The 25,024-nt window shown below is 42.3% G+C and overlaps 1 protein-coding gene across 1 annotated transcript in view; it reads right to left on the bottom strand.

Annotated features, from left to right (window-relative positions):
* Positions 1-25,024, bottom strand: part of LOC126109589 (glutamate-gated chloride channel) — a 519,836-nt gene that overhangs the window by 172,486 nt on the left and 322,326 nt on the right. The window contains exon 4 of the mRNA XM_049914624.1: positions 12,351-12,415. Coding sequence (XP_049770581.1) covers positions 12,351-12,415 — 65 coding nt within the window. The remainder of the gene's footprint in view (positions 1-12,350; positions 12,416-25,024) is intronic.

The raw sequence follows: 25,024 nt of genomic DNA, 5'->3' as shown, positions 1-25,024 counted from the left end.
TGAAATGTGCTCACTTCTGTCCATATATTTGCTTAAGCAAACGCATGTGGTAGCCTCTCGTGTTGCCTTGCATTGTTGTCAAAAACAACCCAATCAATCCTATCGCGATTGGACTGCTGAACTTCACGGCCTCTGTAGAAATTGTCAATTTGTTACTGACATTCACAAAGAATCCTATGCCAATTCCATGATACGGGATACTATTATCCGATCGGCACCCGACAAAGAAGTGAGGCAACGTGCCCTTCAGTTGGCAAATCCGACTCTCGATGAAGTCCTATCCATCGCACAGTCTTTTGAAATTTCTCGCGCCACTGGAGCACAAATAGAGGCATGGGGTGACATCGGGGAAATACAACTTCTGTGCGCTGTTTACGAAGCGTGTGGCATGTCCCCGCTGGCCGACGTGGCCGCAGTATGCTCCCGAGCGCAGCCTCGGCCTAACCGTAAACAAACCTCTAAGAAACTGCAGCAAAACCCCTGGCAACTTCCTTCATGTCCGCGGTGTTTTATGAAACATTCATGGGAGGATTGTCCCCAATGTTGGGCTGTGTGTCACGACTGCAAAAAGAAGGATCATGTGTCATCCATTTGCAAATCTGACCACATACATGATGTTCATGAACATGACGCTGATTCTGATTCTGTGTTGTCTGTCAATTGTACTTCTTCCCTTTCAGGGAAGCTATTCCTCATGGTCCAAATACTTGGTCGAGATGTTCACTTGCACGTTGATACTGGTTCTGCTGCCACTATCATCAATTCTCAGACGTATCTTCAGTTGGGTTCTCCAACCCTATCACCTGTCACTAGGCAATTACGGACATACAATAAACAGAAGATTTCTCTTTTGGGACAATTTGATGCTGAGGTATCTTACAAATCCGTCGTTCGCACTGTTCCCATATTTGTGGTCGACCATAGTAACACGGAAAATCTTTTTAGTTTCGATGCCTTTCGTGTTTTTGGGTTCTCCATAGATGACTCTGTCAGTATTGTCTCTGATGCCATTCCTTATGTTCAATTGGATTCCTTGTCGATGACATTTTCATCCCTTTTTTCTCCTGGGTTAGGCCATGCAAACGATTTTGAAGCTCATATCACGCTCAAACCCACTGCTCAGCCTAAGTTTTTCTGGGCTCAGCCCATTCTTGTGGCCCTTCGTGATCGGGTAAAATGGGAGCTGGATCGTCTCACTGCTTCTGGGGTCTTGCTTCCTGTCACTTCAAGTGAGTGGTCTACTCCTGTCATTGTCGTTGCTAAGCCAAATGGTGATATTCGTCTCTGTGGCGATTTCAAAGCCACTGTAAATGCTCAATGCCTCATCGACACTTACCCTATGCCCTGACGTGAAGAACTGTTCACTAAACTTGCTGGATGCCAGTATTTTTCTAAAATTGACCTGTCAGAAGCTTATCATCAACTTCCTCTCAACACTGCTTCCCGGCAGTTTCTGGTCCTTAACACGCCTTTCGGCCTCTATCAATACCAAAGATTGCCATTCGGGGTTGCTAGTGCCCCTGCTTTCTTTCAGCAATTCTTGGAACAATTATTGCACCCTGTCCCTGCGTGTACCAATTACATGGACGACATTGTTGTCACTGGCTCCACCACTGAAGAACATCTTCAGAATCTCCGCACACTTTTTCATGTCTTACAGACTGCTGGTCTTAAGTGTAATCTTCAGAAATCACAATTTTTTCAGGCATCTATCATGTACTTGGGGTTCCAACTCCCCTGGGATGGTATTCGTCCGCTTCAGCAAACTGTCGCCGTGATCAATGCCCTTCCTCGCTCTACATCTGTTAAGGAACTACAGGCCTTCTTGGGGAAAATAGCACACTATCACAGGTTTTTACTGTCTGCGGCTTCGGTGGCTCAGCCATTGCATCGCCTGTTGCATAAAAACGTGCCTCTTCACTGGTCCGCGTCATGCGATGTGGCTTCGCAGAAATTGAAGACTATGCTGAAAGAGGCCATGTGCCTGGCTACTTATCAACCAGGCCAACATCTTGTTCTTGCCACAGACGCCTCTCAATATGGGGTTGGTGCAGTCCTTGTGCATCGTTTTTCTGACGGTTCTGAACAAGCCATTGCTTACGCCTCCAAAACGCTCGCGGATGCCCAACGAAAATATTCTCAAATTGAAAAAGAAGCTTTGGCCATTATTTACGCTCTTCATAAGTTTGGTGGTTTATGGATCCAAATTTCAACTTGTTCTGGACCACAAACCACCTGTTTCCTTGTTTCATACACCAATGTCACTTCCAGACAAGGCTGCACACCACCTCCAGCATTGGGCTCTTTACTTGTCTCGTTTCAATTATGAGATTCATTTCCGGCTGACGGCTCAACATGCGAATGCTGATGCACTGTCTCGCCTTCCCATGGGTCCTGATCTGGCATTCAATAGGGACAAACTTCTGTGTTTCCCTGGCATTCGATAAGGATGAACTTTTGTGTTTCCATCTGGATGTTGCCAAGCAGCTGGTTGTGGACGGATTCCCCATCACAGGGGACAGGCTGGCGGCTGCTACGGGTTCTGACCCTACCCTCTCCCGGGTTTTACGCTGTATTCAGAAGGGTTGGCCAGATCGTCTGTCCACTAAGACTTCTGATCCGTTGCGGAACTACTACGCTTTGCGCTACCGTCTCAGGGCTAGGGATGGTGTTATCCTCCTTTCCATTGACAATGCGCCGCCGCGTGTTGTGGTACCTGCGTCTTTGCGTGCTTTGGTCTTGCCCCCCCTTCACCAAGGGCACTGGGGTGACCCGCACAAAATCTCTGGCGTGCCGTCGTGTGTACTGGCCTGGCACCGACTCTGAAATCGCACACATGGTCACTGCCTTTGGCCCTTGTGCGTCACAGGCCACCACACCGAAGTCATCTTTGTCACCACGGCCTTTGCCTGGGGTGCCCTGGGAGAACATTCATGCTGACTTCATGGGACCTTTTGTAGGTACTTATTGGCTCCTCGTAATTGACGCCTACTCTAACTTTCCTTTCATTGTCCGTTGACATCGCCTACCACCGCTGCAACCACAAGTGCTCTCACCCGCAATTTGCCTCTTCCGAATTTGAGGATTTTTGTGCTCGTCACAGCGTCACGCATGTCATGGCCCCTCCATTCCACCCGCAATCTAACGAAGAGGCTGAACGACTGTTCCACACATTTAAGGCTCAGATGAGGAAACTCCTGACTTCTTCTGCTGCTGATGATGGGCTTTTCCAATTTCTGGCTTCTTACCATTTCACCCCCATGGGCGACCACAGCCCAGCTGAGCTCTTACATGGCCAACAGCCCCGCACGCTACTTCATCTTCCGCGGCCTTCCACCTCACGGCCGTGGGTGTCTTCACTTGGCCAGTTAGCCGCCGGTGACCTTGTATGGGTACGGGATATAGAAGGCGGCCAAAATGGAGTCCAGGCTGCATCTTACGACACCGTGGCCGACGCCTGTATGAAATCCAAGCGGACACGGGTGTTGCAGTGTGTCATTCGGACCAGCTTCGGCCTCGGGTGCAGGCAACGGCTGTTCCGGATGCCGCCACACCACCTTCGGCTCCACCTGACACTCGGGATCTTGGCATCTCTCATTACTCACAAAGCAGCCCTCTCACCATCATCTCGGTACCAGCACAAGAACGGAAGCCACCAGGAGACGTGCCCATGCAGGAACCAGATGACCATCATCTGTCAGAGCAACTCTACTTGCCTCCTTCTCCTACAGACGCCAACACATTGCCCATGTCTCCTGTTATATCAACCGGACTTGCCGTGACAGGCAGACTGGTGCACGGGGCCCCAGCAGATTCGACCCCTACGTCTCCTCTCAACTCAACCCGTTATCACCGGGGACACTTCTGTCCGTACGGGAAGTCTCCAGTCAAACAATGCCTATGGACATTAGCCATCTACAGGACACCTCCATCAGGACCAGTGCAAAAATTTCAAAGGGGTGCAAAGTGTTGTGACGCGCCGATCATTCCAAGTGCCGCTGCGCAATTACGCATGTCCTCTACATGCGGCGCTGTCTGCCAGCCGTGCAGCAGCTGCGCCACCTAAGCGGCCAGCTGGCCAGCGTCCACTAGATTTGGACTTAGTGCAGATTTGACCGTTGCCGTGTACACATGCCTTACGTGATCTACTCGCTCTGTGACTTACATGTATTGTGTCGTCTTTCGAAATATAAGTGTTCAACTTGACATTATAACAAAAGCGTTTCTGAAGAAGAGAAATTTGTTAATATCGAATATAGATTTAAGTGTCAGGAAGTCGTTTCTGAAAGTATTTGTATGGAGTGTAGCTATGTATGGAAGTGAAACATGGACAAGAAGAGAATAGAAGCTTTCGAAATGTGGTGCTACAGAAGAATGCTGAAGAGTAGATGGGTAGATCACAAAACTAATGAAGAGGTATTGAATAGAATTGTGGAGAAGAGGAGTTTGTGGCACAACTTGACTAGAAGAAGGGATCGGTTGGTAGGACATGTTCTGAGGCATCAAGGGATCACCAATTTAGTATTGGAGGGCAGTGTGGAGGGTAAAAATCGTAGAGGGAGACCAAGAGATGAATACACTAAGCAGATTCAGGAGGATGTAGGTTGCAATAGGTACTGGGAGATGAAGAAGCTTTCACAGGATAGAGCAGCATGGAGAGCTGCATCAAACCAGTCTCTGGACTGAAGATCACAACAACAACACATTTATAAAAATAATAGACAAAAATAGTAATCAGGCTCATTCTAAAGAACCATTCAAAACACTGGTGGATATTAATTACATCATGTGAGTAGATTTATCAAGCAGCTGTACAAATTAAAAATAATCTTGGTAATTACTGCACAAATAACTCTACCCATGACAATGAAATGAGATCTAGACTGAAACTACATTAATCAGGAAAGAATAAACATAAAACTCAAAACAGCATTTTCTATAAAAGACTAAAATTGTACAACAAATTGCCCTAGGAGATTAAAAACATTACAAAAACAAACTTATTTTAAAAAAGAAGGTAAAAATTGCTTGACTAGCGATACATTCTATACAGTGAAAGTTAGTTTGTATAAAACAGTGTAAGTGTCTGAAAAAAAGTAACACAAGTATATAACAATAACAATAAAACATCTATCATTTCACACATTTTCTTTGCAGTGTGTCATCTTCCCCTCCCAACAAATCCTGGAGAACCATACTCCAAAATTATCATCATCTTTCTGAGCTGAACATCTCACTGGTTATAGAGGGATGCCTCACTCAGTTTTTCAGGCAAGCAAGTGGAAAGTTGTGGTACACAAAATTGAAAAGACACATCGTCCCAATGATTCTGAAGTCAGCTGATGTGATCAGTTTTCGTCCAAAGAGCTGGGCATGTTCATTTGTTTGTTTGGAAGGGGAGGCTGACAAATGTTTGCTGTCTCTCAGCTGGCGGCTGATACGCAGTGATGAGTTTTCATCCACAGGGCTGGGCACATTCATTCGTTTGTTCCGAAGGGGAGGCCGACAAGTGTTTGCCACCTTTCAGCCAGTCAGCAATGACAAAATTAAGGTGTATTACCTGCAATCTTCCTCAAATGATTTTACAGAAACTATCCAGTAAAAAAAAGTCATTTTTGTTTTACTTATAAGCTTTGTGTGTCAAGTTCATGATGATGTGCCCATCATTTTGTTAATGGCCATAGTTATTGTGATATTTATGGGGAAGTAAGATACTGCATGAAATTTGGAAAAGTTTGCAATGGAAAATAGAAGTCGCTATGATTTTGCGTTTGGTGCATATTATATAATATGTTGCTGCATATGAAATTTAGCTCACATATTGACCTTTTAGCTAACATATTGTCACCAATCTTGAGAAAACTGATCTGACATAGGATGCCAATTTGTGTTCGTGCTTTGACAGTGATAAAGCCAGAGTGAAATATCCCCAGCATGTCTCATATTTCATAAACGGTTTCAGACACCAAAATGAGATTTTGGCGAATGATGGCACACAAAGAGGAGAATATTTTACCACATTGTTATCATGCAAAACTTCATAATCTATCGTTTCATTCCAACTACAGACTTTTTCAATGAAAGAATGTAGTTTTTAAGGACCATCGAAAACTGCTGAAATGAGAAGTGCTGTGGTTTTGGCAATAACATAAGTGAAGACATTACACATTTTTTTGTACCAAGGATTGCATTTTCATAAGCTGCTAACCTTACTTTTCCTCACTTAATAAACTCAATAAACCACTGTTTCAAATTCCTCTCACAATTGTCTGCACAACATGCTACTGAGGTGAGACTGTGTAAACTCCATCGTGCATTGTAACATGGCAACCAGAGAAATGTGTAGGTTTCACTCAAAATTCTCAATTCATGACACTTCTCTGAAAGTTACAAATTGTTAACATGCCAGACAAAAGTAAGTTGCTGGATTTTCGGTGAAATTCTTTTTAGATACTAACCAAAGCAGAGGTGACAGATCTTTTCAAGTGGTCACAATGCAAGTGTGGTTGTGAAGGGTCTCTACTTAATATTTACAAAAAGTATAAGCTTTGGCTTCAGTTTGGAATAGCATTTCCCCTCCAGCATTCCACATTTCCTCTACAATGCCTGCCCATAGCTCCCACCACTCTCACTCTTCCCATGTGTGCCCCGCCGTCTGTGCGGACTCTACCACTAGTATTTTACATTATTCAATAACTTATTTGTGAAACAGTTTTTGTACAAATAGGGATAATCAAAATGGGGTTGCACCATTTTAAACAGACTAAACTGGTATGTGGGAGGAAGGAGGGTCTAATCTCCACTCAGCCATCTTGTTTTATGTTTTTAGTGGTTTACCTAAATTACAATGCCTGACAAAAAAAGTGAAGCACCCAGAAGGGGAGGGGGAAACAAAAATGAAACTTCATATATTTAGCGAGTATGTGATATTATTGTATATATTAAAGACATCTACTCCAATGTACAAAGAACTTGGCAGTATGACATTGTACTACCTGTGGCCTGATTGCTTGTACTGATTCCATTAGGAGCCATGTTCTAAGGCCTTTGTATCCTCTCTCAAGGCAATTTGGCCTACAACTGTTCTACTGGCAATGGGATGGAGCTGATGATTCTGCTGGTGTCAGACATGTAATAAAATGGAACACCTGCAGCCAGCCTTCCAATGCTATTTACACTACTGGCCATTAAAATTGCTACACCAAGAAGAAATGCAGATGATCAATGGGTAACCAATGGCACCCCATACCATCACACTGGGTGAAACGCCACTATGGCGATGATGAATACACGCTTCCAATGTGTGTTCACCGCGATGTCGCGAAACACGATGCGACCATCATGATGCTGTAAATAGAACCTGGATTCATCCGAAAAAATGATATTTTGCCATGCGTGCACCCAGGTTCGTCGTTGAGTACACCATCACAGGCGCTCCTGTCTGTGATGTAGCGTCAAGGGAGCTGATAGTCCATGCTGCTGCAAATGTCATCGAACTGTTCGTGCAGATGGTTGTTGTCTTGCAAACGTCCCCATCTGCTGACTCAGGGATCAAGACGTGGCTGCACGATCCATTATAGCCATACGGAAAAGATGCCAGTCATCTCGACTGCTAGTGATACAAGGCCGTTGCGATCTAGCACGGCATTCCGTATTACCCTCCTGAACCCACTGATTCCATATTCTGCTAACAGTCATTGGATCTCGACCAACGCGAGCAGCAATGTTGCGATACGATAAACCACAATGGTGGTAGGCTACAATCCAACCTTTATCAAAGTCAGAAACGTGATGGTACGCATTTATCCTCCTTACACGAGGCATCACAACAATGTTTCACCAGGCAACGCCGGTCAGCTGCTGTTTGCGTATGAGAAATCGGTTGGAAACTTTCCTCATGTCAGCACATTGTAGGTGTCGCCACCAGCGCCAACCTTGTGTGAATGCTCTGAAAAGCTAATCATTTGCATATCACTGCATCTTTTTCCTGTTGGTTAAATTTCACGTCTGTAGCAAGTCATCTTCATGGTGTAGCTATTTTAATGGCCAGTAGTGTATTATATAGCTACCAGTTTCAGTGATTTGATAGACCTCAGATAAGTTCTATCAGGGAACGATCTGAGACTCTTGCTAGCTGCAGGGGTACCTCAACATCAAACAGATATTTCATAGGCAGCAGAGACATGTGCTGCTAAACACCAGCTATACACCGACTACACCATGCTCCCAGCACAACGTCTTTGACCACAGGTTTGCCTAGCCTTGGTCCGCAGTCTTCCAAGACTATTTGCAAATATTACTAGGGCATCTCGTGTTGAGCACGCAATAACATTTATAAATAATCTGTCAACACACTGACTGTTAGAGGCACCACCAGTGACATTGGCTGTGCACCTGAGCAGTGCACCCGTCAGCAAAATGGCAGCACTGCTATCGACGAACCGATTCTCGTGAAACTCCTGTGGACATCCTCGTGCCAGCCGGATATGTAAGGAGGAGCACAATGTCCAGTAGGCAGCATTCCATTGCTCACTCAGTTCTGGGCCGAGAGGTGGCTGAAGCTTGCAGCCCATCAGTCAGAACTAGACCAGCACAGATACTTGCAACTACAGCACTGCGCCACAGCTTGCTGCACTCATCTCAGCACTGCCTATGTGCCACATCATCCATGTACAGCAACGTCACACCGTACCCACTGCACTGCCAGCCCAATGAACCTCACTGTGCAGCACTACGGACGTTGCTCTGAGAGCCTTCCAGAAGGAGACTCCGCAGCAGGATTTGTATTACAGTGACGGATCCCTTTCCTATTACTCTTATGTGATCACATATGACCTTCCAGTTGTTAGCCTGCACCAAAATTTATTGTGAAGTTGTGGTGTGAATAAAAGTGTTCTTAATTGCAGCCTGGGAAACGTCATTCACTGTTGTGAGTATCATCTACAATGGGTTTCAACAGTGGTGAAATGGTAAAAAAAATGTTTCCTGCTATGCTTTCTCATCTAAACAGTGGAGATGAGAGTCGACTTCTTCAGCACCAACTGTTTCGGTAGAGGAACACCATTTCGTGTATCTTTATGCTCAATTGGATAGCCTTCCCCTTTGCATGGTGTATGACCAATTTCTGCCCCATCACTTTCTTCACTATTTGTTATATTATTATTTATTTTGCCTCGTTTACATCCACTGATAGTGCTCCTTGTTTCATTTGTTACAGTAGATGCTTGCATGGTTAAATGTGTCCGTTCCATTTCTATGGTTTTCCTATACAGGTTGGGTACAGTTACATGTGAGTGTCAATGAAGTGCGTACAATTTTTTGCACTTTTGTGGATTGTTTGGACTTGGATTACCATGCCTTTATGTTCACTTTTCCCTTTTTGTTCTTGGAAGTCCCTGCCTGTGGCGAAAAAATATAAAGAGAGATGGTTCATCACCGGTAGCTGGTATTACTGCTCATTTGTCGTCACTGATTCAGCACCAAACTCGGCTGCAGTGCCAGTGTCTCTGCTGGCTGCAGAGCCAACTCCTGGTCATGTTTATCACACAGTCTCCAACCTCCTCTAGCTGTGACTGATGCTCGTGCAGCCATTGCTGACCCTCCTCTCAATGGTGACCCTGACCAGTTCCAAATTGGCAACTAGGCTGTTTTCTGTCCACAGTGCACCTCGTCTCATCACCCTTCTGCTCAGCGCCCACCTCCAGCACTGCTCCATACACTGTAGTGATGGTTGACCCTTCTCCGGAGGTTGGTACCACCAGGACATCCATTTGTGATGAGGTTCGAATCCGCACACTGCAGCTCCTAGGATCATCAGCCATTTCTCTCCTACATGGTCACTAAGTCCCTCCCTTCAGCCACACCCAACACTGTCCTGCAACTTCGCATCTTCACCACAGAGACATCAACCCATCTACATCTACAATTCACGCCAAAGTCATATTTCCCCCCCTCTGTTACACTCGCGGATCGCGCGAGGGAAAAACGACTGTCTGAATGCCTCAGTACGAGCTGTTATTTCCCTTATCTTTGAATGATGATCATTACACGATCTGAAAGTTGGTGGTAATAATATATGCTCAATATCCTCAGTGAAGATTGGATTTTGGAATTTAGAGAGCAGTCCCTTCTGTTTAGGGCGTCATCTATCTGCAAGTGTGTCCCACTTCAAACTTTCTATGAGATTTGTAACGCTCTCGCGATTGCTAAATATACCAGTCACGAATCTTGCCGCTCTTCTTTGGACCTTCTTGTACTCTTGAATCAGACCCAACTGGTAAGGGTCCCATACAGATGAACAATACTCTAAGACTGGGCGAACTAATGTATTGTAAGCTATTTCCTTTGCTGAAAGACTGCATCGCTTCAGGATTCTACCAATAAACTGCAATCTAGAGTTCACCTTACCCATTACTTGTGTAATCTGATCATTCCATTTGAGATCATTTTGAATAGTCACACCCAGATACTTGACTGATGTTACCACTTCCAAAGACTGATCATTTATTTTGTACTCATAAATTAATGGGGATTTTCGCCTTGTTATATGCAGTAGATTACACTTACTACTTTTGAGAGATAACTGCCAGCCATTACACCACGTATTTATTTTCTGCAAATCCTCACTGATTTGTTCACAACTTTCGTGCGATACTACTTTCCTGTAGACTACAGCGTCATCGGCAAACAGTCTAAGGCCGCTGTCAATACCATCAACCAGACAAGGCTAGCCTCTCTTGTGAGGGTGGCACACTACATCCTCCACACAGAGCTACCAGCTTACATTCCCTCCCGCCACACCCAGCACTGCACCCACATCCGGCTTGGCTGTGATACCATAGCCATGGACAGCCCTCTTCACACAGCTGCACGACTCCATTGACGCCCAGCTGCTGCAAATTCCTGGCTGCAATTACCACTGCTTGCCTTTTGCATTTATGCCGTGGTACAGCCATGGCCAGTCTCACATTATGGGGCAGTGCAACACTTTCACTGATGACAAACATGCAGTCTGCACTCCCAGTGTCATCTTCCAGCTGCACTGCTGACAAAGTTGTCGCTGCTCTCCCACAGCCGAGCCTGATGCTGCCTAAAAACATGCACAGCCACTTCAGGCTGACACAGTTATGATCGACCTCTTTCCACATGCCTTTTCTGTTGGGTAACACACATCCTTCTCTAACCTTTTTGCAATATAGGTCTTTTTGTGATCATATGCATGCTAAAGCGATATACCCCCCAACATCCCTGGCCACACACACACCACACACACACACACACACACACACACACACACACACACACACACACACACACACACTGCAGCAATGATCCTCTTTGCTCTTACTGTTGACGAGTGCTGCTTGCAGGTTCATCAGCACCCACCACCTGCCCCCCAACATCCTGCCATTGACACCTTTCGTCATTTTCACACCTTGCACAATGCCACCACTTGGCCATTGGACCTGCTTCCATGGACCAACGGTTGGCTCACTCCTGTCTGCACTCCCTGGAGTGTGTAAATTTCCTCCATTTTCACTTCACAGGTCTGCACGCTTTGTCCACACTTGACGCAGCAACTATTTCACTGGTACAAGGTTCTTGGGCTCGGGTTGCAGCCATCCCAAGTTCCCTGTTCACTCTTAAGCAATCGTGGACGATCTTGCAGTTGTTAGCCAAAACCAAACTTTACTGTACACTTGTGCTGTGAATAAAAGTGTTTTTAACTGCAACCTGGGAAACATAATTCACTGTCGAATGCAACATGCACAACATGTTTCAACATGTACCACGGGTGGAAAAGCATTAGCTTGTCGAAAAATGGCACCACAATACTGTTACACAAGATGACCATGTCTCCTGGGTGCTTCACTTCTTTTTTCAGGCAGTGTACTTCAGACAAATGCCAGGATGGTTGCTAGTATAAGGCCACAGTATGTTTCCTGCACCACCCTCATAAAATTAGACGTATAAGTACATAAATCCTTATCTATATGAATAAGTATCCTTTTTTTCTTAAAATAAAACTACAACTACCACATCTTTTTTAGCATCCAAGCATATATCTCTACATCCAGGTTAAAATAAACAAGAAACTGTATGCTTGATAACCTAAGGAACAGTTACTGAATGGTCACTATTATCACAGATGCTGGCTATATAGCTGTCACTGTATGCCTCTGTAGCTACCAAACTGTGTGATAGTTATTTCTATGGTGAATCACTAAACATCTAGTTTCCTTCGTGTCACTGTGTACAGATACAACATCTCTTTAAACGTCTGTAATGACAAAGCTTACACAATGCTGTTATCAAATACCTACTACAATGTCAGTATTCGTCACACTTACCAGACTCGACTCGTCCGGCGAGGCGAGACTGAGGAGCAAGACACTGACATTGACCAGGAGCTTGCCTGAAACAGAATGACAGTTTACTTCAGCAGTGATGCCAATACACTGTGCTGCTTAAATGCACTGAGATAACATCGAGGACACTAGATTCTTCTGTTCACAACTGCGAATGCTGCTGTCTATGCAAAGAGCTAACTGGTCACTTCTGTAAATACTGCAGAATGTTAAACATCAGTTCTCAGTTTCTGCTTGACAGGAGAAAGAAAATAAATCAAAAACTCTGTAACAATTACACAAACAACATTAGGCATTGCAAAAAAAAATTCGAGAATTATTTTGTGGCGCATGTTCACTGGCAACAGGGACCAAACATTTCTGTTACAAACAACAGGTGGGTGCCTCTCGTCATGGCATCTGCCCTTCCTTTTCAACCTTCCCTAGTGCAATCCTCTCTCTTTCCTGATGATGGAACTGTTTCTTTCAAAAACTGGGATACTTTATGTACTTTCGTCTGTGCCAATCAGCACTGCTGAAATTTCACAAACTGAAGCTAAATACTGGCCAACAATTCTGTCTCATAATTTTGAGGGGATTAGTGTTTAATGTCCCGTCGACAGTGAAGTCATTAGAGATGGAGCACAAGCTCGGATTAGGGAAGTACGGAGATGGAAATTGGCCGTGGCCTTTCGAAGGAACTATCCCGGAATTTGCCTTAAGCGATTTAGGGAAATCGCAGAAAACCTAAATCACGATGGCCAGAAGTAATAAAATCCATGAGTGTTCTACAGATCTAAAGGAAAAACCATGAATGGAGTAGTTCTTCAAGAAATATTCAAGGAGAATATTCAATTTTTTTTGTGCATCTATGTTTCAGATATCTGTAATGTTATTACCACTTATAACATTAGAAATATATGAAATCCATATCAACAATAAAATTTGTTGTGGAAGCACTATTAACAGACCTCTCCAAAAAAGACAATCCATCAGTCCACTGTCAATATTGAAATTATGCTTAAAGTATGTTGGAAGTCACTAAGTGCCGTCATTATGATCCACTGGATGAACATTGTCTGGGTAATTTATGCCTCATTTTAAGCAGAAGCTAATCTTTCAGGTGCTTGCTATCTGCAGCGTGTATTGAGAATAGAGTTGGTAGTAAGGAAGTAATAAATTAAAACATCAGGCCTGATGCTGAAATCTGACTTCATGGACAGGTTAAGTGTAGTAAGCAATAAACTTTTTTTTCCTTTGATCATTTTTTTACAGGAGTCAGCGAGAAAAGGCTTAGTAAAGGTTTGAAATCATGTGTAACATTTGTTGGAAGTCGCTAAATGCTCTTATTCTCAAATACAGGATTAATATAGTTTCAGTATTTGCACATCATCTGTTATGCTGCCTCAAGACAAACACACAGTTTCTAACTGCAACATTTACATTACTGCATTAAACTTATGACATAGGATTATTCCTCTTAATGAGCAGATTAAGACGGTATGTTAAATTTGGTCAATAATTACATGAATATCAGAAATCAAATTTCTGATGCCCCTGGTAGCCATTAGACAGAGAACCAGCAACTGATATTGGGTTCTAGCATGGAGGTTTTGTAATATATATGTGCTTGTGGTAAAAACTAGAAATTTGATTGATTTTGCAACAACTCGTGACTGTAGTTTTACTGACTTGACTATACAACAGAGGACAGTAGGGTCTTCTCTAAAGTTAGAGGGATGCTAACTTTGATGGTAAGATTTAGTTTGGGCTCTGAATAGTGAAATGCATACAGCAAACAAATAAACATGCTTTATTTTAGACAACTGTACAACAGGGAGTTCAGACCAATAGATGCTACAAGTTAGTTTTTAAATTGCTACAACACTCTATAATTTTTTTTAACCAAAATATGCTATAGGTCCCACAAACAAAAAATTGTGCCCAGGGGTTGGAAAATAGCATGCAGGGTTTGTATAAATAGTAATGAGACTGTACTTCGCAGCGTGCACTCGCCCAGGGGGGGATTGGTGGTGGGGGTGTCCGGCTGAAAACGCGTGGCGCACCAGTCTCAGCAGCATCATGTGTTGAATGGACACGTTGCAAAGTCACTGGTCATGGCGCGATATGCAGCAAACGATCGAGTGATGTTACGCCGTCAAGTTTTGTGTGAAACTCGGAAAATCAGGTATGGAAATGTTGGATACGTGTCGGCAAGCCTATGGCGATGATTGCCTGTCAAAAGCCCAGGTTTTCAGGTGAGTAAAGAGCTTTAAAGAGGGCCAGAACAGTGTTGAGGATGAGGACTGCTCCGGATGCCCATCAGCCAGCAAAGCTGATGAAAATGTCAACCAAAATGACAGTGCACATCATCACCAAAGAATTCTCGATGAGGAAGATATGCACCAAGATGGTCCGAAAGATTTTGTCAGATGTTCAAAAGCAAGCATGTGTGGACACCTGCCAAGACAATCTCCAGAGTCTTGAAACTGATCTGGAATTTTTAGATAATGCTATCACTGGAGACGAAACCTGGGTGTTTCAGTACCACCCAGAGACAAAGCGCATGTGTGCCAAATGGCATACCGCAGTATTCCTACATCCAAAAAAGGCTTGCATGAGCGAACTGAAGGTGAAACCCATGCTGATTGTGTTTTCTGACGTCAGCTGCATCAGACAATGTGCCAAGTCACACCTTCTTCATGGTGGCCAGTTACCTAGCCAAGAAAGGGATTCCAACGATTCCCCAGCCCCCCTCCCCCTCCCACAGTCCCAATGTGGCCCTGCCAGACATTTTTTTTATTCCCAAAAATAAAAACTTCCCTGAAAGGACACTGTCATAGGACCCTGGAGGAGGACCAAGCCACCACAACAAGGGCTTTGAAGGCCATCCTGGACACAGCGTTCACGGCAGCATTTGAAGAGTGGAAATCTCACATACAGCACGTTGTTGACTCTCAAGGATCATACAATGGAGAATACTAAGTGGTTGTAGCAATATCTACAATAAATTTTGAATCACAAGCTCAGTCTCATTACTTTTTATATGAACCCTGTAGGTCACACACGTCTACAAGAAGGGTAGTGGAAGTAATCCACAACACAGTATCCCTCACATACCTTTGTTGTAGAATCTTACAACATATTCTGAGCTAAAACATAACAAGGTATCTCAAAATTAATGACCTCCTCGATGCTAATCAGCAAATATTCTGAAAGCATCAATTATGTGAAACCCAACTTGTGCTTTTCTCACATAATGTCCTCGAATTCTTAAGTCAAGGCAGTAAGGTAGACGCAGTATTTCTTGACTTTCAAAACTCATTTGACTGAGTAGCAGTCCTATGCCTATTATCAAAAGTACACACATAAAAAAAAAGTTTTGCATCACCCTATTTCCCAGAACTCTTGAAGACAGATGTTGACTGTGGATACTGTATCACAGACACAGACCCTTTGACTGTCCGGAGATGTCACTAAACCCGCCCAAAGATGTAAACAACTATGCATGAACAGCGCCAATTAAACGGAGGGGTTCCGCCAGCTGATCAGTACCAATCATTCCACCAGGAAGGAGGTACACGGGTCATGCTGTCTATAGTTCAACCATGCCCAGACAGTCAATACCATGGTTTGATCACGTCCGCATCATTACTTTGTGCCAGGGAAGTGTCCAGGCATCTCGGAGTGAACCAAAGTGATGTTGTTCGGACATGGAGGACGCACAGAGAGACAGGAACTGTTGATGATATGCCTCGCTCAGGCAGCCCAAGGGCTACTACTGCAGTGGATGACTGCTACCTATGGATTATGGTTCGGAGGAACCCTGACAGCAATGCCACCATGTTGAATAATGCTTTTCGTGCACCCACATGATGTCGTGTTACGACTCAAACTGTGAGCAGAAGGCTGTATGATGCGCAACTCCACTGCTGACGTCCATGGCGAGGTCCATCTTTGCAACCACGACACCATGCAGCAGGGTACAGATAGGCCCAATAACATGCTGAATGGACTGCTCAGGATTGGCGTCACATTCTCGTCACTGATGAGTGTCGCATATGCATTCAACCAGAGAATCGTCGGCGACATGTTTGGAGGCAACCCAGTCAGCCTGAACGCCTTAGACCACTGTCCAGTGAATGCAACAAGGTGGAGGTTCCCTGCTGTTTTGGGGTGGCATTATGTCGGGTCAATGTATGCTGCTGGTGGTCATGGAAGGTGCCATAACAGCTGTACGATACGTGAATGCCACCCTCCGACTGATAATGCAACTATATCAGCAGCATATTGTCGAGGCATTAGTCTTCATGGATGACAATTTGTGACCTTACTCATGCACATCTTGGGAATGACTTCCTTCAGGATAATAACACTGCTCGACTTGCGTGACCATTATGTTCTCCAGACATGAACCCTATCGAACGTGCCTGGGATAGACTGATGACATGACCCACCAACCACTCTGAGGGATCTATGCCGAATTGCCATTGAGGAGTGGAACAATCTGGACTAACAGTGCCTTGATGGACTTGTGGATAGTATGCCATGACAAATACAGGGATGCATCAGTGCAAGAGGACGTGCTACTGGCTAACAGAGGTACCATTGTGTACAGCAATCTGGACCACCACCTGTGAAGGTCTCACTGTATGGTGGCATAACATGCAATGTGTGGTTTTCATGAGCAATAAAAAGGGCGGAAATGATGTTTATGTTGATCTCTATTCCAATTTTTTGTACAGGTTCTGGAACCGAGGTGATGCATAACTTTTTTTGATGTGTGTATGATCATATAGCATATGAAGTGCAATTTGTGCCTCAATTATGAATTTCTTGTTAATGAGGACATAGCATGTTTATTCCATAATGAATCAATGTAACTACAGATGTGCCATGGAAAATATGTTGGGATCACTGATGTTCATGTTGGATATTAATGAGCTTGCATACAATATTACTAGTAACATCAGACTTTTCACAGGTGAGGCAGTTAACTGTAGTGAAGTGTTGCCTGGAAAAATGTGCATAAATATTCAGTCAGACCTTCATAAGATTTCAAAGTGGTACAAAGATCAGTAACTTGCTTTAAATATTCAGAAATTTACATTTTTTTCACTTCTTAAAACACAAAAATGTAGTTCCCTATGACGAAAACATTAATTTATGTACTTATTTATCCTCTACAGACAACCACAGGATTTGTCTTGGATTGTGGGCTATTTTACATTTCCTGTCATAATTTTGTGGGAACAATTATAGACAGTAAAAAAGCAATACATATCTTGATTGCTGGTACCTATAAATACTACTGGTACAAATGAAAGTATTCTACTACTCTGAAAGAAATTCCTTAATGCCATAAAAACATTAATTGATAAGCAACTTCTTCAAGGCCATTTCACAGTAACTTCCACTTCATATTTTTAAATTCTTTGGAGTTTATTATAAAATTTGATCCCATTAAGAAGGGGCTGTTGTCTGCACATTTTGTGTTATGCCTTTCTAAATGCAAATCACAGTCATTCCTAAATATGTACATCTCTAATACACTGTTGTACTGCTTGTATTTTAAAGTAAGTGGAACAGTTCTGTAAACATATACAGATGACAGTGTTAGTAGATTCTAACTTTAGAACATCCCTTTGCATGGCTCTTTATAATTAAGCTTGCATAGAACTCTCGTTGCCTTTTTTGAAGAATGAACACACTGTTTATATGTCTCACAGCCACACACCCCCATACTTTTAATTCTATATGTGTGGTGTGGATACACTGAAGCACAGTAGATCATACTCAATTGCTTATAATTAAGAAACTATAATTGCTGCATAAATTGATTTCCTTAATTTTTGGCATAAAAATCAGTGTGATGTTCCTCAGAGTGATATCTGTCTAACATTACACCAAGGAAGGCAGTTTTATGATACAATTTTATTTCCGTTCCATCATTAAATACAATATTCCACTGCACTCGATCAGTTTGGTGGTGTACTTGAAAGTCTATTAGACTTGTGTTACTAAGGTTTAATCCTTTGCACTTTGTAATGCAGGCACAGGACATCTCAGTGCACTCTTATTTAAATCGCCACTGCCTGGGCAGTGACCACACCACAGAGACTTCTGCGTCTTTGCGGAAACAATGAGACCACTTAACAACAATGAAGGTACACACTAAAGCAAAAACTGTGCTTTCATTCAAATATATTTACATAAGCATTACAATACAAAACTTTTCACTGTGTGATATTTTTTAAGCACTTCAAGATGGAATGTTTTCATTGTCATTTCACTTGAACTGTTTACAACTGATCAATGTCATCATCAACATCTTTTTTATCAAATTCATTGTCACTTTTGCTTTCATTTAGACATTCTTCTCAAGGCTTTATAATCTGTTCCTTAGAAAGGACTGTGCAGGAAGAACTAGCCATTTCATGCCTACTAACTTGAACATAATAATTACAACCTTTCTCTCAATACAACTGATACAGTGCTACAGTGAGTTAACTTGGGCTTCTGTAGATGACAGTGCTACGCAGCACTGATTCATAAGACAGTCATATTCCAGAATGGAGCATGTACAGGGTGTTTCAAAAATGACCGGTATATTTAAAACGGCAATAAAAACTAAACGAGCAGCGATAGAAATACACCGTTTGTTGCAATATGCTTGGGACAACAGTACATTTTCAGGCAGACAAACTTTCGAAATTACAGTAGTTACAATTTTCAACAACAGATGGCGCTGCGGTCTGGGAAACTCTATAGTATGATATTTTCCACATATCCACCAAGCGTAGCAATAATATGGCGTAGTCTCTGAATGAAATTACCCGAAACCTTTGACAACGTGTCTGGCAGAATGGCTTCACATGCAGATGAGATGTACTGCTACAGCCGTTCAATTGTTTCTGGATTCTGGCAGTACAACTGGTCTTTCAAGTGTCCCCACAGAAAGAAGTCACAGGGGTTCATGTTTGGCGAATAGGGAGGCCAATCCACGCCGCCTCTTGTATGTTTCGGATAGCCCAAAGCAATCACACAATCATTGAAATATTCATTCAGGAAATTAAAGACGTCAGCCGTGCGATGTGGCCGGGCACCATCTTGCATAAACCACGAGGTGTTCGCAGTGTTGTCTAAGGCAGTTTGTACCGCCACAAATTCACGAAGAATGTCCAGATAGTGTGATGCAGTAATCGTTTCGGATCTGAAAAATGGGCCAATGATTCCTTTGGAAGAAATGGCGGCCCAGACCAGTACTTTTTGAGGATGCAGGGACGATGGGACTGCAACATGGGGCTTTTCGGTTCCCCATATGCGCCAGTTCTGTTTATTGATGAAGCCGTCCAGGTAAAAATAAGCTTCGTCAGTAAACCAAATGCTGCCCACATGCATATCGCCGTCATCAATCCTGTGCACTATATCGTTAGCGAATGTCTCTCATGCAGCAATGGTAGCGGCGCTGAGGGGTTGCCGCGTTTGAATTTTGTACGGATAGAGGTGTAAACTCTGGCGCATGAGACGATACGTGGACGTTGGCGTCATTTGGACCACAGCTGCAACACGGTGAACGGAAACCCGAGGCCGCTGTCGGATCACCTGCTGCACTAGCTGCGCGTTGCCCTCTGTGGTTGCCGTACGCGGTCGCCCTACCTTTCCAGCATGTTCATCCGTCACGTTCCCAGTCCGTTGAAATTTTTCAAACAGATCCTTTATTGTATCGCTTTTCAGTCCTTTGGTTACATTAAACCTCTGTTGAAAACTTCGTCTTGTTGCAACAACACTGTGTTCTAGGCGGTGGAATTCCAACACCAAAAAAATCCTCTGTTCTAAGGAATAAACCATGTTGTCTACAGCACACTTGCACGTTGTGAACAGCAGAAAGACGACGTACAGAATGGCGCACCCACAGACTGCGTTGTCTTCTATATTTTTCACATCACTTGCAGCGTCATCTGTCGTTGAAAATTGTAACTACTGTAATTTCGAAAGTTTGTCCGCCTGAAAATGTACTGTTGTCCCAAGCATATTGCAACAAACGGTGTATTTCTATCGCTGCTCGTTTAGTTTTTATTGCCGTTTCAAATATACCGGTCATTTCTGAAACACCCTGTAAGAGCTACAAACAATCATGTCGAATGAGGCTAGACATCAGAGTGGAAAACAAGACTGACAATGACTAGTATGTGGATATGTGTCAAAAAATCAATTTTTAATTTTTTCCACAAAAATTTCTCTGTAGTTTTCTAAAAAAGAGCAAGTTTACTGTAAGGAATTTTGACCAAAGGAAGCCCCAAAATTAAAGAAATTTCAAAGTAAAACAGAATTTGGTGTTAACATGTTTATTTTTTATGAATTGTTAGTGTCTAATGTTGAATAACCTATGAAAGCATCATGGATGCTTTGCTTTTGTTTGTAAAGATACTTTAGTCATTGTTTTACTGATAAGATCTGCCTTTACAACAAAGTAATGGAAATATTTGTGGTAGTTCTGATTCGGTCTTTACCAAAAACTTCACAAAATTTTATTTGTATTTCAGTAATAGTGAAAATCTTTGAGAAAGGTAGTAGGGGCTATCTTCTTTCATTAAACATCCACAGATGACATTCTATGTTATGCTGTCTATCCACCTGGCAGCAGTCATGGTGTGGCTACCAAAGGGCTATTATTCAAGATAAGACCTACAATGATAAGCATTCTTTGCCATTTGCTAGAGCGAAAGTCATAAAACTGATATATAGGGATCTTTGTGACACAAGATTATTAAAGAAGTGTTTATGTGGTAGGACTCAAAACCCAAATGAGGGTTTTAACAACTTTATATGGGAATGGATACCAACAAATGTTCTGCTAGGACTAAATACTTTGTAAATAGGAGTACTGGATGCTCTGCTATGTTTCAATGGTGCCACAGTGTCACGGTATAAGGTTATGGAATTGATTGGACTGGTTTGAGCACTAAATAAGCAAAGAGTTTTAACTGCCCCTTGACCTCTTAGAAGCAGAGAAAACAGTGTCAGAACCTAGCAAAGAAGCAATAATAAGCAGAATAATTTCAAACAGAAATGTGAGGAAGAACTCCATCAGAAACAAGATGAATATGAGCACGGGATGTATTCATGTTATGCAGGTTAGAAAGAGAAGCAAGTTTCAACTTTAACTCGATTTTACCAAAAATTCACTTTTCTGATGTTCTGTTGCACACTGGATAAAAAATAATACAGATAGAGAGCTGAAGTTTTCTATACTGTCTTAAATCATACTTAACTACACTGTAGATTACTTGTATTAGTTAATTTTGAAAATTAAAGATTTTTTAAAGAAAAACTATGAGTTAATTGCTGTACTTAAATTTTTAATAAGCTTTATTAAAAAATTTTTTGAACATAATTTGTGGTAGCAACATCCTTTTAAAGGTCTACTTTAAATATAATAGGGTTAAGAACTTACAGAAAATTAAGCTTGTACTTTGATTTTGTTTTGATATATGCTGTACATAAATAATTAACTTGCAATATTTCACTTGCAACAAAAAAATACAGTTCAGAAAAAAGTTTGTGACCAAAATATATGGTTCATGGCTCAAAATGTTCATAAAAGATCTGTTAAAAGATTGTAATAATTACATGAACTTGCAGTTCTTATTCTTTAAGCTACACTTTCTAGAAAACTGACAAATTTCTCAAGATTTCTCCTTGTGTTCATGTACCTGTCCCTTTAAGGCTAGTGATTTTTTTATTTTTTGAAAGTAATTCAAATCAAGTAAGACATCAGAACAATTCAAGGCCAGGTCGTTCTAGACGGGTTCCCAATTAACAACTGTTGTGTCATTTGCATAGGTAAGTACCTTGCTACTGTGCACTGTGTGTTGATAATTAATATGTCATACTTATGACAATACAGGTCCAAGAACTAACCCTTGAGGCACAACACACTTTACTATATCTTCTGGTAAACCTTCCGGGATGTACACTTTACTATAGCTGGACTGGAGTTGCACTTCTTAATAATGTTACTCACTTTATTGTGACATTTATAAACTGATGTCCTTCTTGCAGGTATGACTGTAAGAGACTTTTAGATATTCCTCTCATATCATAATTTACCAGTTTATGAAGTAGCAGCTCATGAGATACCATGAAATACTGTGCCAAATGCATGTGACAGATATAGGAACAAACATGCAACCCTTGACTTCTCATCTGATTTCATTAATACTGCATGCACCAGACTACATACGACCCATGCTGCTGAGCAGCATTCCCTAAAATTGTGTTGAGATTCTCATAAAAACTCTGTCGAATAAAGCATTACAAGAAACTCAACGGAATACTTCTCAACATCATCTGTCAAGTGTAATCTAGAGCATACAGTATTAATGAAATCAGATGAGAAATAAATGATGGCATGTTTGTTCCTACATCTATCATGTTATTTGGCACAGTATCTCACGATATTTCATGAGAGATAATTTTTTTCTAATACTTTACTTAGGATCAGGATTAAATTGATTGGTCAGTGCTTTTCTGCTTGTTTAGTACTACTTGCTTAATGCAGTGACTTGACTACAATAAATTTTAATTTAGAAGAAAGTACACCTTATTTAAACTTTCATTGAAGAGGTGAACCAAAACAGGAAAGAGTGTGTGTTTGTATATTTTTAAGATAATGTAGAAAAATTCGTCTTGCCCAGAAGAGATTTCATTCTGTGGTAACATACATCCACATATCTTAATTTCTATATTCCTGTGTGACATCTTTCTGGATAATAAACCACACCCAGGAGAAAAATTCCTGTTACTGATGTGCAAAATGACAGTTCATACTATCTCTGTTGTTGAAACGAGCCATATTAGAGAATTGTAAGCCCAATAAATCACACTTTACAATTGAATATTTCCAACACTGTAACACTTCAGCTAAAAAGATCTTGCTGTCTGCAACAGAAACTATGAAGACACTATGTTCTTTCAAGTTCTCTTGGTTTCCACATAACTTGCATGTTATGGGAAAAGTTTCCTGAGTTTTATTATTGTTCTGCTAGGTACATGAATTGGTTATCATAAGTTCAGCTGCTTATGATAATCAAACATGCTACCAGAATGAAATTTTCACTCTGCAGCGGAGTGTGTGCTGATATGAAACTTCCTGGCAGATTAAAACTGTGTGCCCAACCGAGACTCGAACTCGGGACCTTTGCCTTTCGCGGGCAAGTGCTCTAACATCTGAGCTACCAAAGCATGACTCATGCCCGGTCCTCACAGCTTTACTTCTGCCACTATCTCGTCTCCTACCTTCCAAACTGTACAGAAGCTCTCCTGCAAATCTTCCAGAACTAGAACTCCTGAAAGAAAGGCTACTGCAGAGACATGGCTTAGCCACAGCCTGGGAGATGTTTCCACTGCAGTGTGAAAATTTAATTCTGGAAACATCCCCCCGGCTGTGGCTAAGCCATGTCTCCCCAGTATCCTTTCTTTCAGGAGTGCTAGTTCTGCAAGGTTCGCAGGAGAGCTTCTGTAAAGTCTGGAAGGTAGGAGTGAGATAGTGGGAGAAGTACAGCTGTGAGGACCGAGCGTGAGTCGTGCTTCGGTAGCTCAGATGGTAGAGCACTTGCCCGCGGAAGTCAAAGGTCCAGAGTTCGAGTCTTGGTCGAGCACACAGTTTTAATCTGCCAGGAAGTTTCATATCAGCGCACACTCCACTGCAGAGTGAAAATTTCATTCTGGAAACATCCCCCAGGCTGTGGCTAAGCCATGTCTCCACAGTATCTTGTCTTTCAGGAGTGCTAGTTCTTCAAGGTTCGCAGAAGAGCTTCTGTAAAGTTTGGAAGGTAGGAGACAAGATACTGGCAGAAGTAAAGCTGTGAGGACCGGGCGTGAGTCGTGCTTTGGTAGCTCAGATGGTAGAGCACTTGCCCGTGAAAGTCAAAGGTCCCGAGTTCGAGTTTCGGTTGGGCACACAGTTTTAATCTGCCAGGAAGTTCCAATGAAACATGTTACTATAAAATAACATTTAGAATACATAAGATTAAAAATGCTGAATGGGAATCAGTGATGTAAAAGTCAAGGAGAATGGAAGTATCTATGGCTCAAATACAATAGTTGTTACTAAAACCAATGTCGGCTTTAATCTAGCAGATGAAGTGTGACAATATAATTGGATGCTTGAAAAAATCTATTCACAAAGTGGCGGCAGGTGACTGTTGGTGCCTGCACGTTTTCAAATCTCATCCAGTGAAGGCACCAACAATCAATACTTCCTTTTCATTCCATCCAGTAAGTCTCCCCTAATTCTGGACAACTTTTCCCTCTCCCCACTTCCTAACACTTGTCAGTCCTTTTCTTTCATCCCTCTTCCTTTCCCTTAAATCCTTCTGCCAGAAGAAGGGGACACTGGTTCTGGAAGCTTGAGCATTTCCACATCTTTTATATGTGTTTTCACCTGCCACTACTTGGTGAAGAGCTATTTTTTCATATATCCAATTATATTATAGTTTCAGACATTGATAATCTTGGATGATATATGATAGTTCTGTTTATTAATGGTCAAGAAGAATTCATTTTTAAGTTGATTGGCAATATTCAAATACACCAAATCTGTGGAAAGTTCAAATCATGTGCTGAACTGGGATTCCAACCATAACATGTGCCTCTCACTACAATCACATTTT

This window comes from Schistocerca cancellata, chromosome 12 (genome assembly GCF_023864275.1).
Source record: "Schistocerca cancellata isolate TAMUIC-IGC-003103 chromosome 12, iqSchCanc2.1, whole genome shotgun sequence".
Lineage (NCBI taxonomy): Eukaryota > Metazoa > Arthropoda > Insecta > Orthoptera > Acrididae > Schistocerca > Schistocerca cancellata.
This window is presented reverse-complemented; position numbering and strand designations above follow the sequence as displayed.